Here is a 21,837-nt window from a genome sequence, read left to right as displayed (position 1 = left end):
TGCAGTCAGAAATACACTTCTCTGTGACTACCTATGACCTTCCCTGACCAAGCCAATTCTTTGGATCCAATTTACCAACTCACCTTGGATCCCATGTGACCTCATCTTCTAAACTAATCTTCCATGAGGGACCTTGTCACATGTTTTATTGCCAACACCCACTGTCTTACTCTCATCCTTAGATTACTTTGTTCAAACTCAATGTAATGCATACTGAATTGGTCTGTATGGTTAGTATGCAAGACAAGCTTTTCACTATACTGTACCTCAGTACATGTGACAATAATAAACCAATTTCAATTCTATTGCTAGTTCATCAATCATTTTTGTCATGTCCTCAAGAAACTCAATCAAATTTGTGAGACAGGACCGCTCCTGAACTGACTACCCCTACCAACCATCCTTTTTCAAAATGTGAGCAAATCCTGTCCCTAAGAATCTTCTCCAATAATTTCCCTACCAATCATGTAAGCATTAGCATCCTATAACTTCTGATTTGTCCCTGTTGCCCTTCTGAAACAATGGATCAACATTGGCTATTCTCTGTAGCCCTAGGGATTTGTCCACTTAATTTTCAAGACATCCAACATGCTCTCCTTGGTAATATCAACATTACCTAGAATAACAAGAAACCCCTTTCTGATTTCACTATTATCTATTATATCTCCTACTCCTCAATAAAAACTGGTGAATTACTCATTAAAGATCTCACTCACTTCCTTTGGCTCCATGCATATGTTCCCTCCTTTGTCTTTGAGTAGATCTATCCTTTCCCTAGCTACTCTCTTGTTCATAATATATGTACATAATACCTTGGGATCCTGCCTTATCCTACTTGGCAAGGACTTTTCCTGAGCCCTTTAAACCCTCCTAATTTCTTGCTCTTGGTTTGTTCCTGCTACCTTTATATTCACAGGAACTTGACTAATTTCAGTCACATAACTTTTTTCTTCTTGACTAAACTTAAAATATCTCTGGTCATCCATCTTTTCTGAAGCTTGCCGTTTTTATCATCCATCCTCACAGGAATGTGCTGGTCCTGAACTGTTAAACAACTCGCATCTAGAAGTCTCCCACATATCAGAAGTGGATTTACTTTCAAACAACCTCTCCCAGCTCTATCTGGTTCCTGTTTAATATGCTTTAATTGGCCTTATCTCAATTTAGCCCTTTTTAACCTCCAGAGATTATTGGTTCAATCTAATTGATCCTCATATAATAACCTCACCTTTCCTCAACCACCCCCAAACCCCAGCCGCATCTCAAAAATCAATCCGGTGAACCTTCATGGCATTCCCCCTATCATAGGCATATCCTTCCTCATGTTGGGATATCAGACGTGAACACAGTTTTCCAGATTTTGTCGCACTGTAGTTTTATTCAATTGGAGCAAGATGTCTCTTTGCTGATGCTCAAAACATCTTGCAATAAAGGTCAAAGTTTGCCTTCTCATTTTCTTCATGTTAGCTTGAAGTAATTCATGTACAAGAATACCCAGAGTCTCTCTGATCTCCAACGTCTTCCAATCCCACATTTAAAAAAAATATTCTACTGCGTATATCTGCTATCAAAGTTGATGAACTCACATTTTCCATGTAATGTTTCACTTGCCACATCCTTGCTCTTTCACTTAGTCTAACCTGCCACTGATACACCTTTGCCGTCTCTTCACACCCTACAGCAAATCTGGATATATTATACTTGATCCCTTCATCCAAATCATTGGCATAGATTGAGAATAGCTGGAGCCTCAGCACTGATCGTTGCAACATTCACCGTCACAGACTCTCAGCCTATTTGATCCTTTTCTCTGTCTATTAACCAATGCTCAAACAATTCCGATGTTTTGCTCTGATACCGAGGATTCTAGTTCCGGTTAGCAACATCTTGGGTGGATCTTATCAAAGACGGTGAGAATACTTGAATCAACTTTAAAGAATACTGCTGTCTGTAAACGTGTAAAATCGCAATACTCAGTTCCACCCAATGTGACCATCATCTATTACTAACAGTTAAAACCTCAGTGATAGTGAAGGGGTTAAGTTCATACATTTCATACTACAACAAAAAATCTATTATACATTATAGCGGCCTTTATATATTGCATAATAAGACCCTGTGTTTCTATTTATCTCTTCACTGATGTGACATGGGCATCGGTGGCTTGGCCAGCATTTATTCCCTTCCCAAGGTGCCCCTGGACTAGCTATATTCAGCTCACTTCAAGCAGTTGAGAGTTAGCAGGTTGGTGGTGGAGTCACAAATAGGTCACACTCGGTAAGGATGGCAAATTCCCTTCCCTGGAGAACAGTAACAGCTTTTGTGTTTTGTGAAAGCATCCCGTAACATTACACTTGCACACTGTAGGAACTGTTGAGTAGCCACGTGTATATATTATATATTTTCATCCTGCATGTTTTCTATTCTGTCTGTTTGAAATGAAACTTGGACATGAATCAGCTCGCTTTTCCATCTTTCTTTACAGTTCAATTGACACCAGCCAGGCCCTGAAGGTTCCTGGAGTCACCCATTTCCTCACGGCCGAAGACGTCCCAGGAAGCAATGTGACTGGATGCCAGAAAATGGATGAGACTGTGTTCGCTGACGGTGTAGTTAGTGACCATCAGTGCCGACAACAGTTTTCTTTCATATATCGCAGAGTAACCCATAAAACCTCATGCCTGGCTGTGACTTATGCACAAAGAGTTGTCCAACTCCCACCCTACCATTCTCCATCTTTCCCCACCATCCCACTCCACACCCAGTCTTCATCTTCATGAAACTGTAGAATGGAAATAAACTGGGAGGGAAGGTGACAGGTTCTCCAGAATGTGTGGATGCTAGTGACCCAGGATTCAATGTCACTTCCTCTTTGGGTAGCTATGGAGATCACAGCATGACCCAATCTTATAGAGTACAAACTATCTGCTGGAAGTACTCAGTGGGTCAAGTAGCATTTGAGGGAGAGAAGTAACTGATGTAGTTTTGAGTCAAGATCCTAGTGCTGATTTAGGATTTTGACCCACAATTTTGAAGATTCCTTCCCACCCAGAGATGCTGCTCGACCCGCCGAGTTCCTCCAGCAGGTTGTATGTTGTTCCAGATTCCAGCATCTGCCGTCTCTTGTGCCTGGAGTCAGGTGGAAACGGATGGTGGAGGTATTGTCACAGTACTCACCTCACATGCTCCATCTGGGGCCGTCTGATTTCAGCTCTGAGCTGGACAATCGTGGCAGCACTTTTCTTCAGCTGGTGGAAGTTCAGAGACTTGAAATGTTAACTCTGTTTCAAATGCTCTTTAAAGTGCTGAGCATTTCTCAGCACTGAGACACGGGAGACTGTAGATGCTGGGAACTGGAGCAACCCACGACCTGCTGGAAAAACTCAATGGATCGAACAGCATCTGTGGGACGGAAAGGAATTTTTGATGTTTCGGCTGGAAGCACTGCATCAGGACTCAGAATGGAGAGGGGAGATGCTCAGTATAAAGAGGAGATACACTTTATACTGGACATCTGGCTCCATTACACAGCTATTATCTGTATGGCTGTGGGAGAAAAGGACAATAGCTGTGCAACACAGCCAGAACATTGATAGAAATCCCATCACCGAGGCAGGAATCTCTCTGGAATTATGAGCTTTCCAGCAGTTCCTGCTCATACCTCAGGTTTCACATCATGAGCTCATTAATGGAAGGAAATGGGCACTACCTTTCCCCACAGGCAGAAAGTGATTTTGAAGTTGACTCAGTCTTTAGCAGTTCAGTGAGCTGGGGCTGGGATTAATTAATTTTAATTTTGATGTTTTATTTAGCAATACAGCACGGAGTAGGTCCTTTGATCCACACCACCCAACAACCCCTGACAAACCCTGATTTAACCTTAACCTAATCACAGAACTATTTACAATGACCAGTTAACTTGCCCGGTACGTCTTTGGACTATGGGAGGAAACCGGGTTGCCCGGGGAAAACACGCGCATTCCACAGGGAGGACGTACAGACTCCTTACAGAACAGCGGCAGAATTAAGCTCTGAACTGCGGAACGCCACGAGCTGTGATAGCATTCCGCTAACCACAGAGCTATCGTGGCACCCAGGTGCTCTGAGTGGGCACTGCCGTATGAGTTGATGCAGGATGGCCGATTGTTCCCCATGTGTGAATGCTTTATAATCTCCGTGTTGCTTCTGTGCACTCTGTAGGTCACTTGTGTCGGACACGTCATCGGGGCAGTTGTTGCTGACACAGAGGCTCGTGCCCAGATGGCTGCAAAGGCAGTGAAGGTTACGTACAAAAAGCTAAAGCCTATCATCACTATTCAGGTAACTACATTACCTATGTTCTTATGTTGTGATTTCACCCATGTATATAACAGGCAGGATGACTGACATTTACTCCTGAGGTCACTATTCAACATTGAGAAGATAAGCATGCAAAGATTAAAAGCCAATCAAACCAAAACTTTACAAGTTGTAATGATTCAAGCAAATTACTTTTTCTACGGTCGACCAGAGCTTTGAAGTACCTGTTACAGCATTGACCTTCAGTGTCCTTGCTCCTCATCCATCCGCATTTCATTGTTACCATCCATTTACCTTGCACCCATGGTCTCTCCCTTTATTAGACACATTCTCTAGTTTTCCAGAACTAACGTCCATGACCATAGACTTCCTGCTCTCTCTGCCATTGCTGTGTCTGTGACGTCAGGTCATAGAGTCATATAGGACAGAAACAGACCCTTTGAGATCCACTGGTTCATGCTGACCAGGATGCCCATCTGAGCTAGTCCCACTTACCTGCGTTTAAAAGTTCAAAGTAAATGTATTATCACAATATGTATATGTTGCAATATACTGCCTTCAGATTCATTTTCTTTCAGGCAATTACATGAAGAAAGCAATACAATAGAATTTTATGAAAAGTGATACATAGATAAAGACAGACACCAATGTCCAAAAGAAGACAAATCATATAAATAAAAATAATACTGAGAGCATGAGTTGTAAAGAGTCTGAGAAAGTTAGTCTATAGGTCATCGAATCAGTCCAGGGTAGTGGTGATTGATGTTATCTGCATTTGGCTCATATCCCTCTAAATCTTTCCTGTCTACATACTTGTCCTAGTACCTTTCAAATGTTGTTATTCTACCTGCCCCAAACACTTCCCCAGGTAGCTCATTTCATTACTGACCACCCACTTGGTGAAAACAATGTCCATTAGATTCCTATTAAATCTCTCCCCTCAGGCCTTAAGACTATGCCTTCTAGTTCCTGATTCCCCATCACTGAGAAAAGACTAGTTATTAACCCTATCTGTGCTCTCATGATTTTATAAACTGCTGTATGATAACACCCCATCCCGCCGTTCACCTATGCTCCAATGAATGAAGTGTTAGGCTGCTCAACCTCTCTCCATAACTCTAGATCCTCAAATCCCAGGGCCATTCTCATAGATCTCTTCTGCATTCTTTCTAGCTTAATGTCATCTTTCCTCCAGCAGGGTGATTAAAACTGAACACGGTAACACCAAAGTTAAGAGACCTTGTTTAGCAAACTCATGCTAGTCCAGATGTTGAGGTTTATAAGTCACGTCTATGGACTCAAGGGGTGGAGTCAAACTCCAGTGATAAAATGTTGTACAAGCAAGCCTGAAGGCTTTGTGTGTCAATGCAAGGAGCGTTAGTAAAAAGGTGGATGAATTAAAAGTGCAGATTATTATTAATGAATATGATACAGTTGGGATCACAGAGACATGGCTCCAGGGTGACTAAGGATGGGAGCTCAACATTCAGGGATATTCAATATTCAGGAGGGATAGACATAAAAGAAAAGGAGGTGGGGTAGCATTGCTGGTTAGAGAGGAGATTAACGCAATAGAAAGGAAGGAAATTAGCTGGGAGGATGTGGAATCGATATGGGTAGAGCTGCATAACACTAAGGGGTAGAAAACGCTGGTGGGAGTTGTGTACAGACCACCTAACAGCAGTAGTGAGGTTGGGGATGGTATTAAACAGGAAATTAGAAATGTGTGCAATAAAGGAACGGCAGTTATAATGGGTGACTTCAATCCACGTATAGATTGGGTGAACCAAATTAGTAAGGGTGCTGAGGAAGAGGATTTCTTGGAATGTATGTGGGATGGTTTTTTTAACCAACATGTCGAGGAACCAACTAGAGAGCAGGCTATTCTAGACTGGGTATTGAGCAATGAGGAAGGGTTAATTAGCAATTTTGTCGTGAGAGGCCCCTTAGGTAAGAGTGACCATAATATGGTGTAATTCTTCATTAAGGTGGAGAGTGACATAGTTAATTCAGAAACAAAGGTTCTGAACTTAAAGAAGGGTAACTTTGAAGGTATGAGACGTGAATTAGCTAAGATAGACTGGCAAGTGACACTTAAAGGGTTGATGGTGGATATGCAATGGCAAGCATTTAAAGATCGCATGGATGAACTACAACAATTCTTCATCCCAGTTTGGCAAAAGAATAAATCAAGGAAGGTAGTGCACCTGTGGATGACATGGGAAATTAGGGATAGTATCAATTCCAAAGAAGAAGCATACAAATTAACCAGAAAAAGTGGCTCACCTGAGGACTGGGAGAAATTCAGAGCCCAGCAGAGAAGGACAAAGGGCTTAATTAGGAAGGGGAAAAAAGATTATGAGAGAATACTGGCAGGGAACATAAAAATTGACTGTAAAAGCTTTTATAGATATGTGAAAAGGAAAAGATTGGTTAAGACAAATGTAGGTCCCCTACAGACAGAAACAGGTGAATTGATTATGGGGAGCAAGGACATGGCAGACCAATTTAATAACTATTTTGGTTCTATCTTCACTAAGAAGGACATAAATAATCTTCCAGAAATAGTAAGGGACAGAGGGTCCAGTGAGATGGAGGAACTGAGGGAAATGCATGTTAGTAGGGAAGTGGTGTTAGGTAAATTGAAGGGATTAAAGGCAGATAAATTCCCAGGGCCAGATGGTCTGCATCCCAGAGTGCTTAAGGAAGTAGCCCAAGAAATAGTGGATGTATTAGTGATAATTTTTCAAAACTCTTTAGATTCTGGACTAGTTCCTGAGGATTGGAGGATGGCTAATGTAAATCACTTTTTAAAAAAGGAGGGAGAGAGAAACCAGGGAATTATAGACTGGTTAGCCTGACATCGGTGGTGGGGAAAATGCTAGAGTCAGTTATCAAAGATGTGATAACAGCACATTTGGAAAGCAGTGAAATCATCGGACAAAGTCAGCATGGATTTGTGAAAGGAAAATCATGTCTGACAAAACTCATAGAATTTTTTTGAGGATGTAACTAGTAGAGTGGATAGGGGAGAACCAGTGGATGTGGTACATTTGGATTTTCAAAAGGCTTTTGACAAGGTCCCATACAGGAAATTAGTGTGCAAACTTAAAGCACATGGTATTGGGGGTAAGGTATTGATGTGGATAGAGAATTGGTTGGCAAACAGGAAGCAAAGAGTGGGAATAAATGGGACCTTTTCAGAATGGCAGGCAGTGACTAGTGGGGTACCGTAAGGCTCAGTGCTGGGATCCCAGTTGTTCACAATATATATTAATGACTTGGATGAGGGAATTAAATGCAGCACCTCCAAGTTTGCGGATGACATGAAGCTGGGTGGCAGTGTTAGCTGTGAGGAGGATGCTAAGAGGATGCAGGGTGACTTGGATAGGTTAGGTGAGTGGGCAAATTCATGGCAGATGCAATTTAATGTGGATGAATGTGAGGTTATCCACTTTGGTGGCAAAAACAGGAAAACAGATTATTATCTGAATGGTGGCCGATTAGGAAAAGGGGAGGTGCAACAAGACCTGGGTGTCATTATACACCAGTCATTGAAAGTGGGCATGCAGGTACAGCAGGCGATAAAAAAGGCGAATGGTATGCTGGCATTCATAGCAAGAGGATTCGAGTACAGGAGCAGGGAGGTACTACTGCAATTGTACAAGGCCTTGGTGAGACCACACCTGGAGTATTGTGTGCAGTTTTGGTCCCCTAATCTGAGGAAAGACATTCTTGCCATAGAGGGAGTACAAAGAAGGTTCACCAGATTGATTCCTGGGATGGCAGGACTTTCATATGATGAAAGACTGGATCGACTAGGCTTATACTCATTGGAATTTAGAAGATTGAGGGGGGATCTTATTGAAACATATAAAATCCTAAAGGGATTGGACAGGCTCGATGCAGGAAGATTGTTCCCGATGTTGGGGAAGTCCAGAATGAGGGGTCACAGTTTGAGGATAAAGGGGAAGCCTTTTAGGACCGAGATGAGGAAAAACTTCTTCACACAGAGAGTGGTGAATCTGTGGAACTCTCTGCCACAGGAAACAGTTGAGGCCAGTTCATTGGCTATATTTAAGAGGGAGTTAGATATGGCCCTTGTGGTTAAAGGGATTAGGGGGTATGGAGGGAAGGCTGGTACAGGGTTCTGAGTTGGATGATCAGCCATGATCATACTAAATGGCGGTGCAGGCTCGAAGGGCCAAATGGCCTACTCCTGACCTATTTTCTATGTTCCTATGTTTCTATGTCAGAGATTGCAAGTTCAAGTCCTGCTCAAGGTACTTGAAGACACAATTGGCCATTGCTCCTCTGTAAACACCATTGTCTGTCCATCATAGTTACCTGTTGTCCCTCCATTGACGTGGTTATCTGTTGTTCCTCCTTATAAACGTCTGCCTATTGTCCATTCATAGACAAACCTTCCCATTGCACCTCCAAAGACACAATTGCCCACTATACTTCCTCTACAGTAATACGTCCTAGGTCAATTTGATGGAAATCTCTTCAGGGAACTGGAATCGTCTATCAATCAGATGAGATAAGTAGATAAGCTCCAGCATTTCACATGACACAACTGTGTAAAGGAAATAATTTATTGTTAAAATTAAATAGAATTTTTTGTGAAAAGATACTTGCTATGTTGGGAGGTTCTACTAAGGTGAGATGGGAAATTGCTAGCATTGAGCAATTAGGTCAAGTGGCCCAGCTCTGTGGAAAGGATGGATAACTCCTGGCCTCACAATCTAGCTCCTTATGGTCTTGCACCTGGTGTCTGCCTGTACTGCAGTTTCTTTGCAGTTTGATTGTTATATTCTGCATTCTGTTATTTTTCTTCTCCTGTGTACTACTTCATTGCACTGATATGATGGAACGATGTGTATGCATGGTGTGCAAAATAAAGATCTTCATTGTAACTCAGTGCATGAGGAAATAATCAACCGATTACCACTTATTAATTATTGTTCATGAGTCTACCTAAAACAGGCACATGCATAGCCTTATAATGTGTAGAAAGAAAGACCTGGGGAATATCTCTACAATCAATACTTCACTGTGTAACCGATTGCTACAAATCCTGTACTCCTCACAGTAGGCTGGTTTAATGTCTTTTTCTATGACTCTATTGTTTCTAAGCAGTGACCAGAGATTTCTTCCCAAATAGGAAGCCATCAGCCACCAATCGTTCCACAGTTCACCATTAAAACTTGAGAATGGAAACATCGAGCAAGGATTTAGACAAGCTGATGACATCATTGAAGGTGTGTTGTTAGTTTTAAATGTGGGCTGAATTCACGAGAAAACTATTTGTCCAATCTTTAGTGTTCTGAGAATAAGAGCTGGGTCAGAGGTTTAAAAGCAGAAAAAAATTATAGATTGGGTGAAGATTGAAGTACTGTTTAGAGATTCAGGGGGTTAGTAGAGTTATAGAGCTATACAGAATAAAAACAGGCCATTCAACCCAACTCATCCATGATGTACAAGATGCCTAGCCTAGTCAGTACAACTTTCATGTGTTTGGCCCATATCACTCTGAACTTTTCCTACTCATTACCTGCCTATGTGTCTTAAATAGTTTAATTGTATCTGCCCCTACCACTTTCTTTGACTGCTTGTTCCACGTATCCACTGCCCTCTGTGTGAAAGCTGCAAATTTGGCATAGGATGGAAACCTACCTCCACAGCAAGTCATTAAAGCAGGACAGGTCTTGACTCATTTGCTGTACATGAGGTCCTATCTGAAAGCAGACAAAATCAATAGATTTTGTCGGAGGAATCTTCATTGCATAAATTCCTATGCAAGGCTATGCAAGGCTACCCCAGTCTCAGCATCAGTGCAACTATTCTATCAGTTCATAGAATGATGGATGCCTGGGAGCAATTACAGACTGACATCTATTCAGTAGGTTCAGACTCAGAATCAGGGTCAATATCACTGGCATATGTCGTGAAATGCCTTGTCTTTGCAACAGCAGTACAATCCAATATACTTAAAAAACATGAATTACAGTAGGTATATATATGGTATACTAAATAGTTAAATTAAATAAGTAGTGCAAAAATAGAAATGATAAAGTAGTGAGGTAGTGTTCATGGGTTCAATATACATTCCGAAATAAGATGGCAGAGGAGAAGAAGCTGTTCCTGAATCGCTGAGTTTGTGCCTTAGGGCTTCTGTCCCTTCTTCCTGATGGTAGCAATGAGAACAAGGCATGTCCTGGGTGATGGGGGTCCTTAATGATGGATGCTGCCTTTTTGAGGTATCGCTCCTTGAAGTTGTTCTGGATGCTACAGAGGCTAGTGCCCATGATGGAGCTGACTGAGCTTACAATTCTCTGCAGCTTATTTCAATCCTGTGCAGTAGCCCCCACGTATCAGTGATGCAGCCAATTAGAATGTTCCCCATGGTAAATCTATAGAAATCTGTTAGGGTGTTTATATAGAATAATGAATGTCCAGAAGTGATTACAGACTGGGATCTAATCGAGGTGGTCAGATTTCCTATATGTTAGGCTATCTACATGAGTTTATTATCTCCCAAACCCTACAAATAAGCAGTTTGTGTTGTATATAGTATGCAGTTTTGGTCACCTACCTACAGGAGAGATGTAAATAAGATTGAAAGAGCACAGAAAAAATTTACAAGGACGTTGCCGGGTCTGGAGGACCTAATTTATAAGTAAAGATTGAATAGGTTAAGACTTTATTCCTTGAACGTAGAAGATTGAGAGGAGATTTGATAGAATAGAGGTATACAAAATTATGAGGGGTATCGATAGGGTAAATGCAAGCAGGCGTTTTCCCCTGAGGTTGGATGAGACTACAATCTGAGGTCATGGGTTAAGGTGAAAGGTGAAAAGTTTAAGGGAAATGTGAGTGTAAATTTCCTTCAGGTGGTAGTGAAAGTGTAGAATGTGCTACCAGCACAAGTAATACAATGTGAGCACAAGGAAGTCTGCAGATGCTGGAAATTCAAGCAACACACACAAAAAGTGCTGGTGAACGCAGCAGGCTAGGCAGCATCTAGGAAGAGGTACAGTCGACGTTTCGGGCTGAGACCCTTTGTCAGGACACTCGCTTTCAACATTTAAGAGAAGTTTAGATCAGGACATGGATGGGAAGAGTTATGGAAGGCTGTAGTCCTGATGCAGGTCGATGGGAGTAGGCAGTTTAAGTAGTTTCAGCATGGATTAAGTGATTTTATGATTCTATGACTGTGCTGCTAGTTGCTTGCCTTTGTCTATTGTGCAGATGTACTTGCAAAGATGCTCTCTGTCAGAGACATGCCTCCCTCAAGTGGCAGCATCAAATTTACATCATAGTTTTTCCACAGGGGAAATGTACATTGGAGGCCAGGAGCATTTCTACCTGGAGACACATTGCACAGTGGCTGTGCCCAAAGGTGAAGACGGGGAAATGGAACTCTTTTCATCAACACAGAGCCCTTCACAAACACAGGTAGGTGCTCATGACCAATTGCTGTATTGATGCAGTTGCCTCGAGCTGACAATCTACTTCAGTACAGTTGCAGACTCTGGGTCACAGTGATGAGTGACCCCACCATTCCGTTCCTGGTCTGTGCTGATAGATTGCATGGGTTAGTTAGTGGAGCTACTGCTCCACCATTCCAGCGACATGGGTCCATCCTAACCACTGCCGCTGTCTTTGTTCCCCCTTTGACCAACTAAATGGATCACTGGATGCTCAGGTCTCTTCCCAAGTCTCAAGATTTCTGGGTTAGTGAGTGAGTTCCATAAGGAGCACAACAGCAGAGTGATCCAGGGAGCAGGGTTCATATATGCACAATTCGTTGAAAGACTAGTAGAGACTTTGTGAATCTTTTTAAAACTCTGGAATATAAAATCCAGTTCTAGGAGCCACCCCTTTGGGAAGGATATTGAGGCCTTGGGGGGGGGGGGGGAGCAGCAGGTATCAATTGAATTGATTCTGAGGATGAGGAACTTTGCTCATCAGGGCTTCCCAATCCGAGGTCTGTGAACCGCTTGGTTAACGGTAGGGGTCCATGGCATAGAAAAGGTTGGGAGCCCCTGGCTTATGTGGATAGAGTGGAGAAGCTGGGATACTCTCCCTGGAGCAGAGGAAGGTTTATAAAGATCCAATATTTAAAATCACGAAGACTGTTGACAGAGAAACCATAGTTAATGATGGGAGGTGTGATGTAAATGGAGATCTATGTTTTAATTAATGTAGAACTAGATCATGTTTTGCTTTATGACAAAGAAGGTGGTAATTTCCGCGAATTTAGTCTCTGCTGGCTCAGAGAGAAATTCTTTTCCTCACTAACTTTCCCTGAAACTGAATGGTGTTCATAGAGTTGTAGAGATCGGAAACAGGCCCTTCAGCCCACCATATTGATACTAACCATTGTATACATCTATAGTAATCTCATTTACCCACATTGGGTCTATAGCTTTCTATGCCTTGGCAATTCAAGTGTTTGTCCAGATGTTTCTTAAGTGTTCACCTTGCATTCCCAAAAAACACTCCCAGATTTTTAGGTCTAAGACAAAAAACAAATAAGGTAACTGTGCTGCTCCAAAGGGGGTGATATGAGGTCATTCTTACCCTCGGCCATTAGGCTTTATAATGAGTCGACCTATAGCCGGGGAAGTGATGACCCCCTCCCATTAGACTGTTTGTGGTGACTTATCTTTTATTCTTTCTACTTTTCTTCTAATATTTATACCTATGCACTTGTAATGCTACCGTGAATCCGTAATTTCCTTTGAGATCAATAAAATATCCATCCATCCATTCATGGGACAATTTACAGAGGCCATTTAACCCACTAGCTAAATGTCTTTAGGATGAGCGAAGAAACTGCAGCATTTGGAGGAAATGTATGTGTCACACAGAAAACAGGAAAACTCAACACAGAGAGCACTGGATGCCAGGATTGAATCTGGGGCTCGGAAGCAGTGATTCTACCAGCTGTACCACTATGGCACTGATTGCACAGTGGGAGATCTTCCAGTTGGATTAGATTAGTCAGAGTTGGGCGTGGGGTGCACTTACCTCATGGTGTTAATTCTGTTTTCCTCTCGCTGTTTTCCTGCAGTTCCTTGTTGCAAAAGCTCTTGGTGTTCCTGCCAATAGGATTTGCTGTCGGGTGAAGCGGCTCGGAGGGGGCTTTGGTGGGAAGGAGTCAAGGAGCACGTTGCTGTCGATCGTGGTGGCAGTTGCTGCTTACAAGTATGTGTTAGCACGCAAGTGATACAGCTTCATAAAGGCATACAGTGAGAAAAGTGGCCATTCAGCCCACTGAGTCCATGCTGATATTCAAGGACTCAATTACACTAATCTGACGTTCTATCAACAACCTGCACATACTAACTCTCTTTCTCCCCGCCTCCCTTCCCCATCTACACACCAGGGGCAGTTTACAGCTGCCAAGTAACTTACCAACCCATGTGTCTTTGGGAAGGAAACTGGAGCACCTGGGGGGGGGGGGGGGGTTGGAGAATTCATGCATTCACAGGGAAAACATGCAAATTCTACACTAACAGACTGGAGCTCAGAATCAAACATGGGTCTCTGGGTCTGTGAGGCAGCAGCTCTACAAGGTATGCCTCTGTGCTGCCCAGTATCAACGACCATGGTCTGGTGATTCCAAGTACAATGGATGAATAAATATCGATTTGGGTATGCCCTGAGAAACTGAAGGAATGGGTAAATGAACATTAAGTGGGAAGTAGCACATGTGGTTCATAAGTAGTGGGAGAAACCTTTGGGTTGAACGTTCTACCTCTCTACTCTATGTTCTGGGGAACAGGGGTGAAAGGAAAGTCAAAGAACTTGATGAACACCAAGTGTTTGGCGCTGCCAAATCTGCTCAGCTCCTGACTAATTGTTTTTCGGGAAGTTTGACCATTCACAGTGAGAATGGGAAAGGTTTCACGGCCTCGCTTTCATCCTGCTTCATCTCCTCTCATCTTCCCTCTTGTCTGGCAGGACAAAGCGTCCCGTTCGATGTGCACTTAGTCGTGATGTGGACATGTTGGTGAGTGGGGGAAGAAATCCTTTTCTGGGACGCTACAAGGTAAGGCTTGAGCAGTTCAAGAGAATTGTTGTTGCAGTTGTTCACCTGCCATTCATGGAATGTTTCCCTGTATTCTTCTTTCAGGTTGGGTACCAGAAAAGTGGGAAAGTCGTGGCTATGGATCTCACACTTTACTGCAATGCAGGAAATAGCCTGGATCTTTCATCCGCTGTATGTTGGACTAAGATGCACAAACTTACAGTGAACAAGAGCTTTATTTTTAACTGACTAGAACACATTCCACACAGGACAAAAATAAAAGCACAGAATAGAAAAAAAATACTCAGCACGTTGAGCAGCATCTGTGGAGAAAAAAAAAATCAGAGCAATTTATTTGCAGCAGCATCACAAGCACATAACATTAGAAACACAAGAAAACTGAGGAGACCTAAAAGGCAAAAGGTGAAAAGAGGGGACCTTCCTTTATAGAAAGTCTGCAGATTTTGGCAAATATGTTTATGAAATATTATGGTGTTGTGGATAGTGAAAAGGATAGTTTTAGGTTACAGAATTCTATTGATTTGCGGGTAACTTGGGCAAAGCAATGCAGATGACATTTAAACCCTGAGACCATAGACATAAGAGCAGAATTAGACCATTTGACTCTTCGAGTCTGCTCCACCATCCGTCATGGCTGATATAATATCCTTCTCAAGAACCTATCAACCTCTCTTTAAATATACCCAGTGACTTGGCCTATATAGCCACTGTGGCGATGAATTCCACAGATTCACCACCATCTGTCGAAGAAAAAATTCCTCTTTATTTCTGTTCCTAAGGGACATCCCTCTGTTCTGAGCATGCGTCGTCAGGATCTAGATTGTTCCACTGTAGGAACCATCTTCTCCAAGGCCACTTTATCTAAGTCTTTTAAAATTCAATAGGTTTCAACGAGATGCCCCCCCATTCTTCCAAATTCCAGTGAGTACAGGCCCAGCACCATCAAACACTTCTCAGTTGTTAACCCTTTCATTTCTGGGATCATTTTTGTGACATCCTCTGGACTCCCTCCAAAGCCAGCATAGCCTTTCTTAGATAAGGAGCCCAAAGCTGCTTATAATACTTAAAGTGTAGACTGGCCAATATCTTATAAAACCTCAGAATTACATCTTTGTTTTTATATTCTAGAGCTCTCAAAATGAGTTCTAACATTGCTTTTGCCTTCCTTACCACCAACTCAGCCTGCAAGTTAACCTTTAGGGAATCCTGCATGAGGTCTCCCAAGTCTCTTTGCACCTCTGATTTCTGAATTTGCTCCCCATTTAGAAAACAGTCTATGGCTTTATCCCTTTTACCAAAGTGCATTCCATCTGCCACTTCTTTGCCCGTTCTTCTAATGTGTCCAAGTCTTCCTGCTGACCCACTGCTTCCTCAACATTATCTGCCCCTCTGTTTGTGATGGTACAAACATAGCCACAAAGCCCTCAAAACTGTCAACCACATTATTGACATATGATGTGAAAAGTAACGGCCCCAACACTAACCCCTGTGGAACACCACTAGCCAACCAGGAATGGACCTCCAGTACACTGGATGAACTCAGCAGGTCGGGCAGCATCAGTCAGAAACGATGAGTCGACGTTTCGGGCCGGAACCCTTCGTCAGGACTGAAGAATGAAAGATGGGGAAGGATTTGAAGAATGCTTGTAGCGTCAGTTGATAGACCAGTAATTTGAAAGACAAAAGGGTGGGGGAGGGGAAGAAATGACATCATAGCCCTGAAAACAATGGGTGGTAGAAGAAGGAGGCGGTACCTTGAGGGAGCTGGGGGAGGGGGTAGAGTGAAATAGGGATAGAAGAAGGGAGGGGGAGAGAATTACTGGAAGGTGGAGAATTCTATGTTCATACCAAGGGGCTGGAGACTACCTAGACTGTATATGAGGTGTTGCTCCTCCAACCTGAGTTTAGCCTCTACTGCCATGACTGCCATAGGTAGTCTCCAGTCCCTTGGTATGAACATAGAATTCTCCACCTTCCGGTAATTCTCTCCCCCTCCCTTCCTCTATCCCTATTTCACTCTACCCCCTCCCCCAGCTCCCTCATGGTTCTGCCTCCTTCTTCTACCACCCATTGTTTTCAGGGCTATGACGTCATTGCTTCCCCTCCCCCACTCCTTTGTCTTTCAAATTACTGGTCTATCAACTGACGCTACAAGCATTCTTCAAATCCTTCCCCACCTTTCATTCTTCAGTCCTGACGAAGGGTTCCGGCCTGAAACATCGACTCATAGTCTCTGACTGATGTTGCCCGACCTGCTGAGTTCATCCAGTGTACTGAAAGTGTTGCTTTGATCTTCTACAGCATCTGCAGATTATTTTGTGTTTACAGGAATGGACCTCTTTGTTCTCACTTTCTGCCTCTTGCCAGTCAGCCGATCTTCAATCCATACTGGTATCTTTTCTGGTATTTTTATAATAAAAATAGTTTATTATAAATAAATACTATATTATGAAAGGTAAATAAATACCTATCTTTTTTTAGCAGCCTTATGTGCAGCTCCTTGTCAAAGGCCTTCCAAGTAAACAATATCCATTGATTCCCCTTTGTATATTCTGCTTGTTATTTTCTCAAATAACTCAAAAAGGTTTTCAGGCAAGATTTCCCCTTAAGGAAACCTTGCTGACTTTGACTTATTTTATTACATACTTCCAAACACCCCAAACCTCGTGCTTCTTTAATGCCAATAAGTGTGAGGTGAAACAATTTGGGATGGCTAGTAAGGGTAGGGCACGTGCAATGAATGGTGAGGACCTAAGAAGTCGAGAGGAGCAGTCAGATCTGTGAACAAGTCCAAAGATCTCCAGATATGACTGCACAAGAGGATAAGGTGGTAAAGCAGGCATACAGGATGGGCTAGCTTTCATTAACAGGGATATGGAATGCAAGAACTTGGAAGATGTATTATAACTTGATATAACTTTGATTGGACAACAACTGAAGTTTTGTGTGTAGTTCTAGTCACTGGAGAGGGGGTAGAAGATAATGAAAATATTGCCTTGGATAAAGTGTGTCAGTTATGACGACAGACTGGATAGGTAATGTCCATTTTCCTTGAATAGAGGAGCTGAGAGGAACATGATGGAGGATATGATGGATAAAGACAGTATGGATGGTGGGAATCTTCCCCCCATAACAAAGGTGTACAAAAGCAGAAGGGGTAAGAGGGGACTTGAGAAAATAAAAATCACCCAGATGGTGCTTGCAGTCTGTGACATTATAAGTGAGTGGTGGGAGCATGTCCCCTCACAAAATTTAACAAATATTTCGGTGACCCCCCCCCCCCTTGAATGCCCAGATGTAAGAAGTTCCAGGCCAACGACTGATAAATGAGAACAGTGTAGTTAGGCATATTATTGTTGTCATAGACATAGTAGGTGACTGTGAGCATGGTGGTACATGCTTTTGGACCTTTGTACCTGCTGTCCAACGGAAGAGGGGAGAAGAAAGAATGTTAGGAGTGAATAGGGTCTTTGATTATATTGGCTGCTTTACTGAGGCCCATAAAGTGTAGACAGAGTTGTTTCCATGATGTGCTGAGCTGTGTCCACAATTCTCTGCAGTTCTTGTAGTCATAGGCAGAGCAAAAAGGGGGGCTAGAACTAGGGGACAAGTACTGCAGATAAAGGATTTGGACATTTTGGATTGATAGAGTAACGTCTTCACTTGGAATTGTGAAACTTTGCACTTCACCATTCCATTGGACAGTAGTTGCTCAGTTTTACATTCCAAAGGTCAGGATGTTATTGGCATCTGTAGATCAGCCATGCATATTATGATTCAATGGGGAGCGGATTCAAGCAGAAGATAATGAAAATATTGCCCTTCTGCAACCACATGTTGTTGGGTTAATTATTTTGTTAACAGGATTACTGAGGGAACCATAAAATAATTCTTTTTAATCCCTCTCCCCCGTCCTCTCTCCCCCCTCCTCTCTCCCTCCTCCTCTCACCCCTCTCTCTCACACCCCCACCCCCCTCTCACATCCCCCTCTCTCTCCCCCACCCCACCTCTCTCACACCCCCCTCACCCCCCTCTCACCCCCCTCTCACCCCCCCCTCTCTCTCTCACACCCCCCCTCTCTCCCACACACCCGCCCCCCCGTCCCTCAGGTCATGGAACGGGCTTTGTTTCACATTGAGAACTGTTATAAAATTCCAAACATTCGAGCGATCGGCTATGTCTGCAAAACGAACCTACCTTCCAACACGGCGTTCCGCGGATTCGGGGGGCCTCAGGCGATGATGATTGTTGAGAGTTGTATGGATGCTGTTATCCAGAAGAGTGGACTACCTGCACACCAGGTATGGAGTGTGGGAATAGTGCTGATGCTGCTGGGAGAGTGAGGTAGGGTCTTTGAAGCCCCAGGCTTGGATAAGAGCTCACAAAATCCACATCAGAATCAAAATCACACCTTATGTGATGTGAACTTTGTTGCTCCTTGGGAGCATTACAGTACAGTAAAATCCTAGGATAGAGCAGTAAGATTGCGATTGAGTCAAATTCTCCCCAGATCATAATTGGTTTGCATTTCACCTAGGCAGGATTTTAATTCCCGCTACTCCACTCATTGGGTGGGGTTTTAAGTACTGTCACACCCATCAGATAGCCAAGTGGGATTTCAACTCTTCGCACTCCCCTCTCCACCAGCAAATGTTATGTTCAGTGCTCTGTGACATGGAGGTGGGGTCTGGAGGACTGGGAAGTTGCAGATGTTCAACATCAGCGTGTAAGTATAATCCAGCAAATTGAGGCTGTCCAGTTAAACCTCAGTGGTGTTAAGGATCTTAGAAACATTAATCTCATTCAGAACTAGTAGTTACCTGAATATAAATGGATTAGTTAAAGCAGGCCAGTATGGCTGTTCAGGGAAAATCATGTTGAAGCATCTTGATTGAATCTTGAATGTGGTAGTGGATAAAATTATGAGTAAGTGGATTACTAGAAGACTTTTGATTTGATGTCACATAGCAGGCTTATCAACAAAGTTATAGCAGATGGCATAAAAGGGATGTTGACAGAATGGACACAAAGTTGGCTAATAGACAACAATAGGTTAAGGTGAATGTGATTTTATCAGAGTGGAGGAAGTGTATAGTGGTGTTTCCCAGCAATCCATGCAAGGACTCCATTAATAACAGAATCTGGGGTGAAACAAAGTGTAAGCCACAATTTCTGACTTTGGAAATGACACAAAACTTCACTGCAAAGAAGACAGTGATGGCAGAAGGTTGTAAATGGGCTGGTGGATGAGCAGTTGTATGGCAGATGAAGCTTAATACAGAGAAATGTGAGGTGATGAATCTTGGAAGGAAGAATGAGAAGAGATAACGTAGATTAAAAGAGTGTTGTAAAAGCAGTGCAGGGTCAGAGGGGTGAGTGAATGTGTACAGAAGACTTTGGAAGTGTCAGAGCAGGTGAAAAAAGTTTCTTGAGGCAACATAATTTTGAGATTTATCAATAAATTCATGAAATATAACGGTAGGGTAGTCTTGTCCAACATTCAGTCTGGCTTCAACTGGACTATTGTGTTCAAGTTTGGTCACTCTATTAAGGACATTGGAAAGGGTGCAGGAAAGATTTACGGGAGTGGGTCCAGGATGAGCAAGCATAGTTAGAAGATAGAAAGGCCAGGAATATTTTCTTTAGAGGAAGAAAGGGTGAGGGGAATTTGATGGAAGTGTACAAAATATGCAAAGTCTGGGCAGATTAGGAAAGATTGTTTCTTTTGGAGGGGGAATTGAGGATTAGAGGTCAGAGCTGTAAAAGGGAAGAGAACTGAGAATGACACAGTGATGAAGAATGTTTTATATGGGATAGGGTTGGAATTTGGAACGCATTGTCTGCAGACGTGGAGAAGGTGGTTCACCTGAGGTGTGACACCCCAGATACAATCCCAGTCCACTCATGGTACTTCTCCAGCATGGGATCAAATGACCTGGACACTGACACTCCATTGAAGGCTGGGTGTTGTTATACCCATTAATTTGTTTAATTAATTGGTTTAATTAGTTGGGCAACAGACACATAACCCATATCCCAGTGTTCATGGCTTTTGGGTGTCAGCTTTTGTTACTTTATCCAAAGCAAACCTCTTTCCTTTCCATTCCTAAGGTGCGGAAGTTGAATCTTTACCAAGAAGGAGATACCACCCATTTCAACCATAAGTTGGAAGATGTGAATATTGGAAAATGTTGGGATGAGTGCATAGAGAGATCATCCTATCAGAGCAGAACAAAGGCAGTGGATGTATTTAACAGGTCAGGTGGATGTTTTGGTGTATGTTCTTTTAACAATATTCTTTACTTCAGCCCTTGAGTTACAAGCAGTTTGCTGGTGAAAGAATTCAAAGTGATGTTGAAGGTTATGAAGCAAGAAATGGAGTTGATCAAATTAGCTGATGGAACGAGTTAGAAGGGGTTAAGTGCTCCTTGTGTTCAAGAATTTTTGAATATTTCTGAGGCGCAATATGAAGAAGGGATACTGGAGGGGTGGGCCAGCACACAGAGTTGAATCAGATTGGCTACAATCTTATTAAATGGCAAAGCAGGCTTGAGGGGCCAAATGGTCTCTAGCTCCTGATTCATTTTCCATGGGTTCAATGAGCCATGGTCTCTTTTGTGTACTGCATTCCATGGTTCCATGGTTTAATTGGGAGAACACACACCTGTCCTCATTGACAGCTATGTTGGATTCTTGTAATTAAATCTAAGGTTCCTTTAGACATCAGGAACAAAGCATAAAACTTGTTGCTTCATTATTGTTTTATTAAGAGTTGATAGACCAAAGAGAACAGAAACGGAACAGTGACAGAGAGCATCTAAAGATGATGCCTCGCATAAAGCAACTACTTTTATACCCAGAAGATAAGCAAATTCCATAGATAATGATAATCCAATTTAAAAATACTTAATTCAATACTGCAGTAAAAAGTTAACCAATAAGAAAATACAGCCACTTAATGCAGAGCTTTCAGAGCTTTCCGAGCTTTCCAGAATCATACTTTGTATAACCACTAGAGGCATATTAAACTGTTGTACATACTGTAGTCACTAGGAATCATAGTAAACAGTTACTTGCATCTAAGTTATTATATAAAATACAAGCAGGTAATTAATTGTTAAATTGCAAAGAAAATGACAATTAAACAGTCAGATCCAACAACGTCGTCCTTTGATTCTAAATCACAGTTTTAGAATCATCACTTCTGAAAATTCAGAGGCGGAAAAAACTATTGATAGCTATGTTACTTATGAAATAATCAAAAAACTACTTAAAGCTACTCTTATAAAATCTCAAAGAGTATATATTCACCGAAGTATTCATAAGATCATGTCATGGTTAGGCAGATTAGTAGGCATACCAATGAGAGCTTGACCTATTCTATTCATGATCACCTTTAAACAAGTAAAAGGATGTAAATTATGATAAAGCATATTAAAGTGAATAATATGACTTGTAATATTGTGTAACCCCAG

General features: G+C 42.3%; 1 protein-coding gene across 6 annotated transcripts in view; it reads left to right on the top strand.

Annotated features, from left to right (window-relative positions):
* Window positions 1-21,837, top strand: part of xdh (xanthine dehydrogenase) — a 109,016-nt gene that overhangs the window by 45,076 nt on the left and 42,103 nt on the right. For all 6 annotated transcript variants that reach the window (XM_072247655.1, XM_072247665.1, XM_072247671.1 and 3 more), the window contains exons 19-27: window positions 2,486-2,612; window positions 4,201-4,320; window positions 9,467-9,563; window positions 11,636-11,760; window positions 13,382-13,515; window positions 14,275-14,362; window positions 14,447-14,533; window positions 18,472-18,663; window positions 20,474-20,619. In XM_072247655.1, the coding sequence (XP_072103756.1) occupies window positions 2,486-2,612; window positions 4,201-4,320; window positions 9,467-9,563; window positions 11,636-11,760; window positions 13,382-13,515; window positions 14,275-14,362; window positions 14,447-14,533; window positions 18,472-18,663; window positions 20,474-20,619 (1,116 nt within the window). The remainder of the gene's footprint in view (window positions 1-2,485; window positions 2,613-4,200; window positions 4,321-9,466; window positions 9,564-11,635; window positions 11,761-13,381; window positions 13,516-14,274; window positions 14,363-14,446; window positions 14,534-18,471; window positions 18,664-20,473; window positions 20,620-21,837) is intronic.

This window comes from Mobula birostris, chromosome 2, assembly GCF_030028105.1.
Source record: "Mobula birostris isolate sMobBir1 chromosome 2, sMobBir1.hap1, whole genome shotgun sequence".
NCBI classification, from domain to species: domain Eukaryota; kingdom Metazoa; phylum Chordata; class Chondrichthyes; order Myliobatiformes; family Myliobatidae; genus Mobula; species Mobula birostris.
The sequence above is the reverse complement of the archived record's forward strand: the minus strand, read 5'-3'. Positions and strand labels throughout refer to the sequence as shown.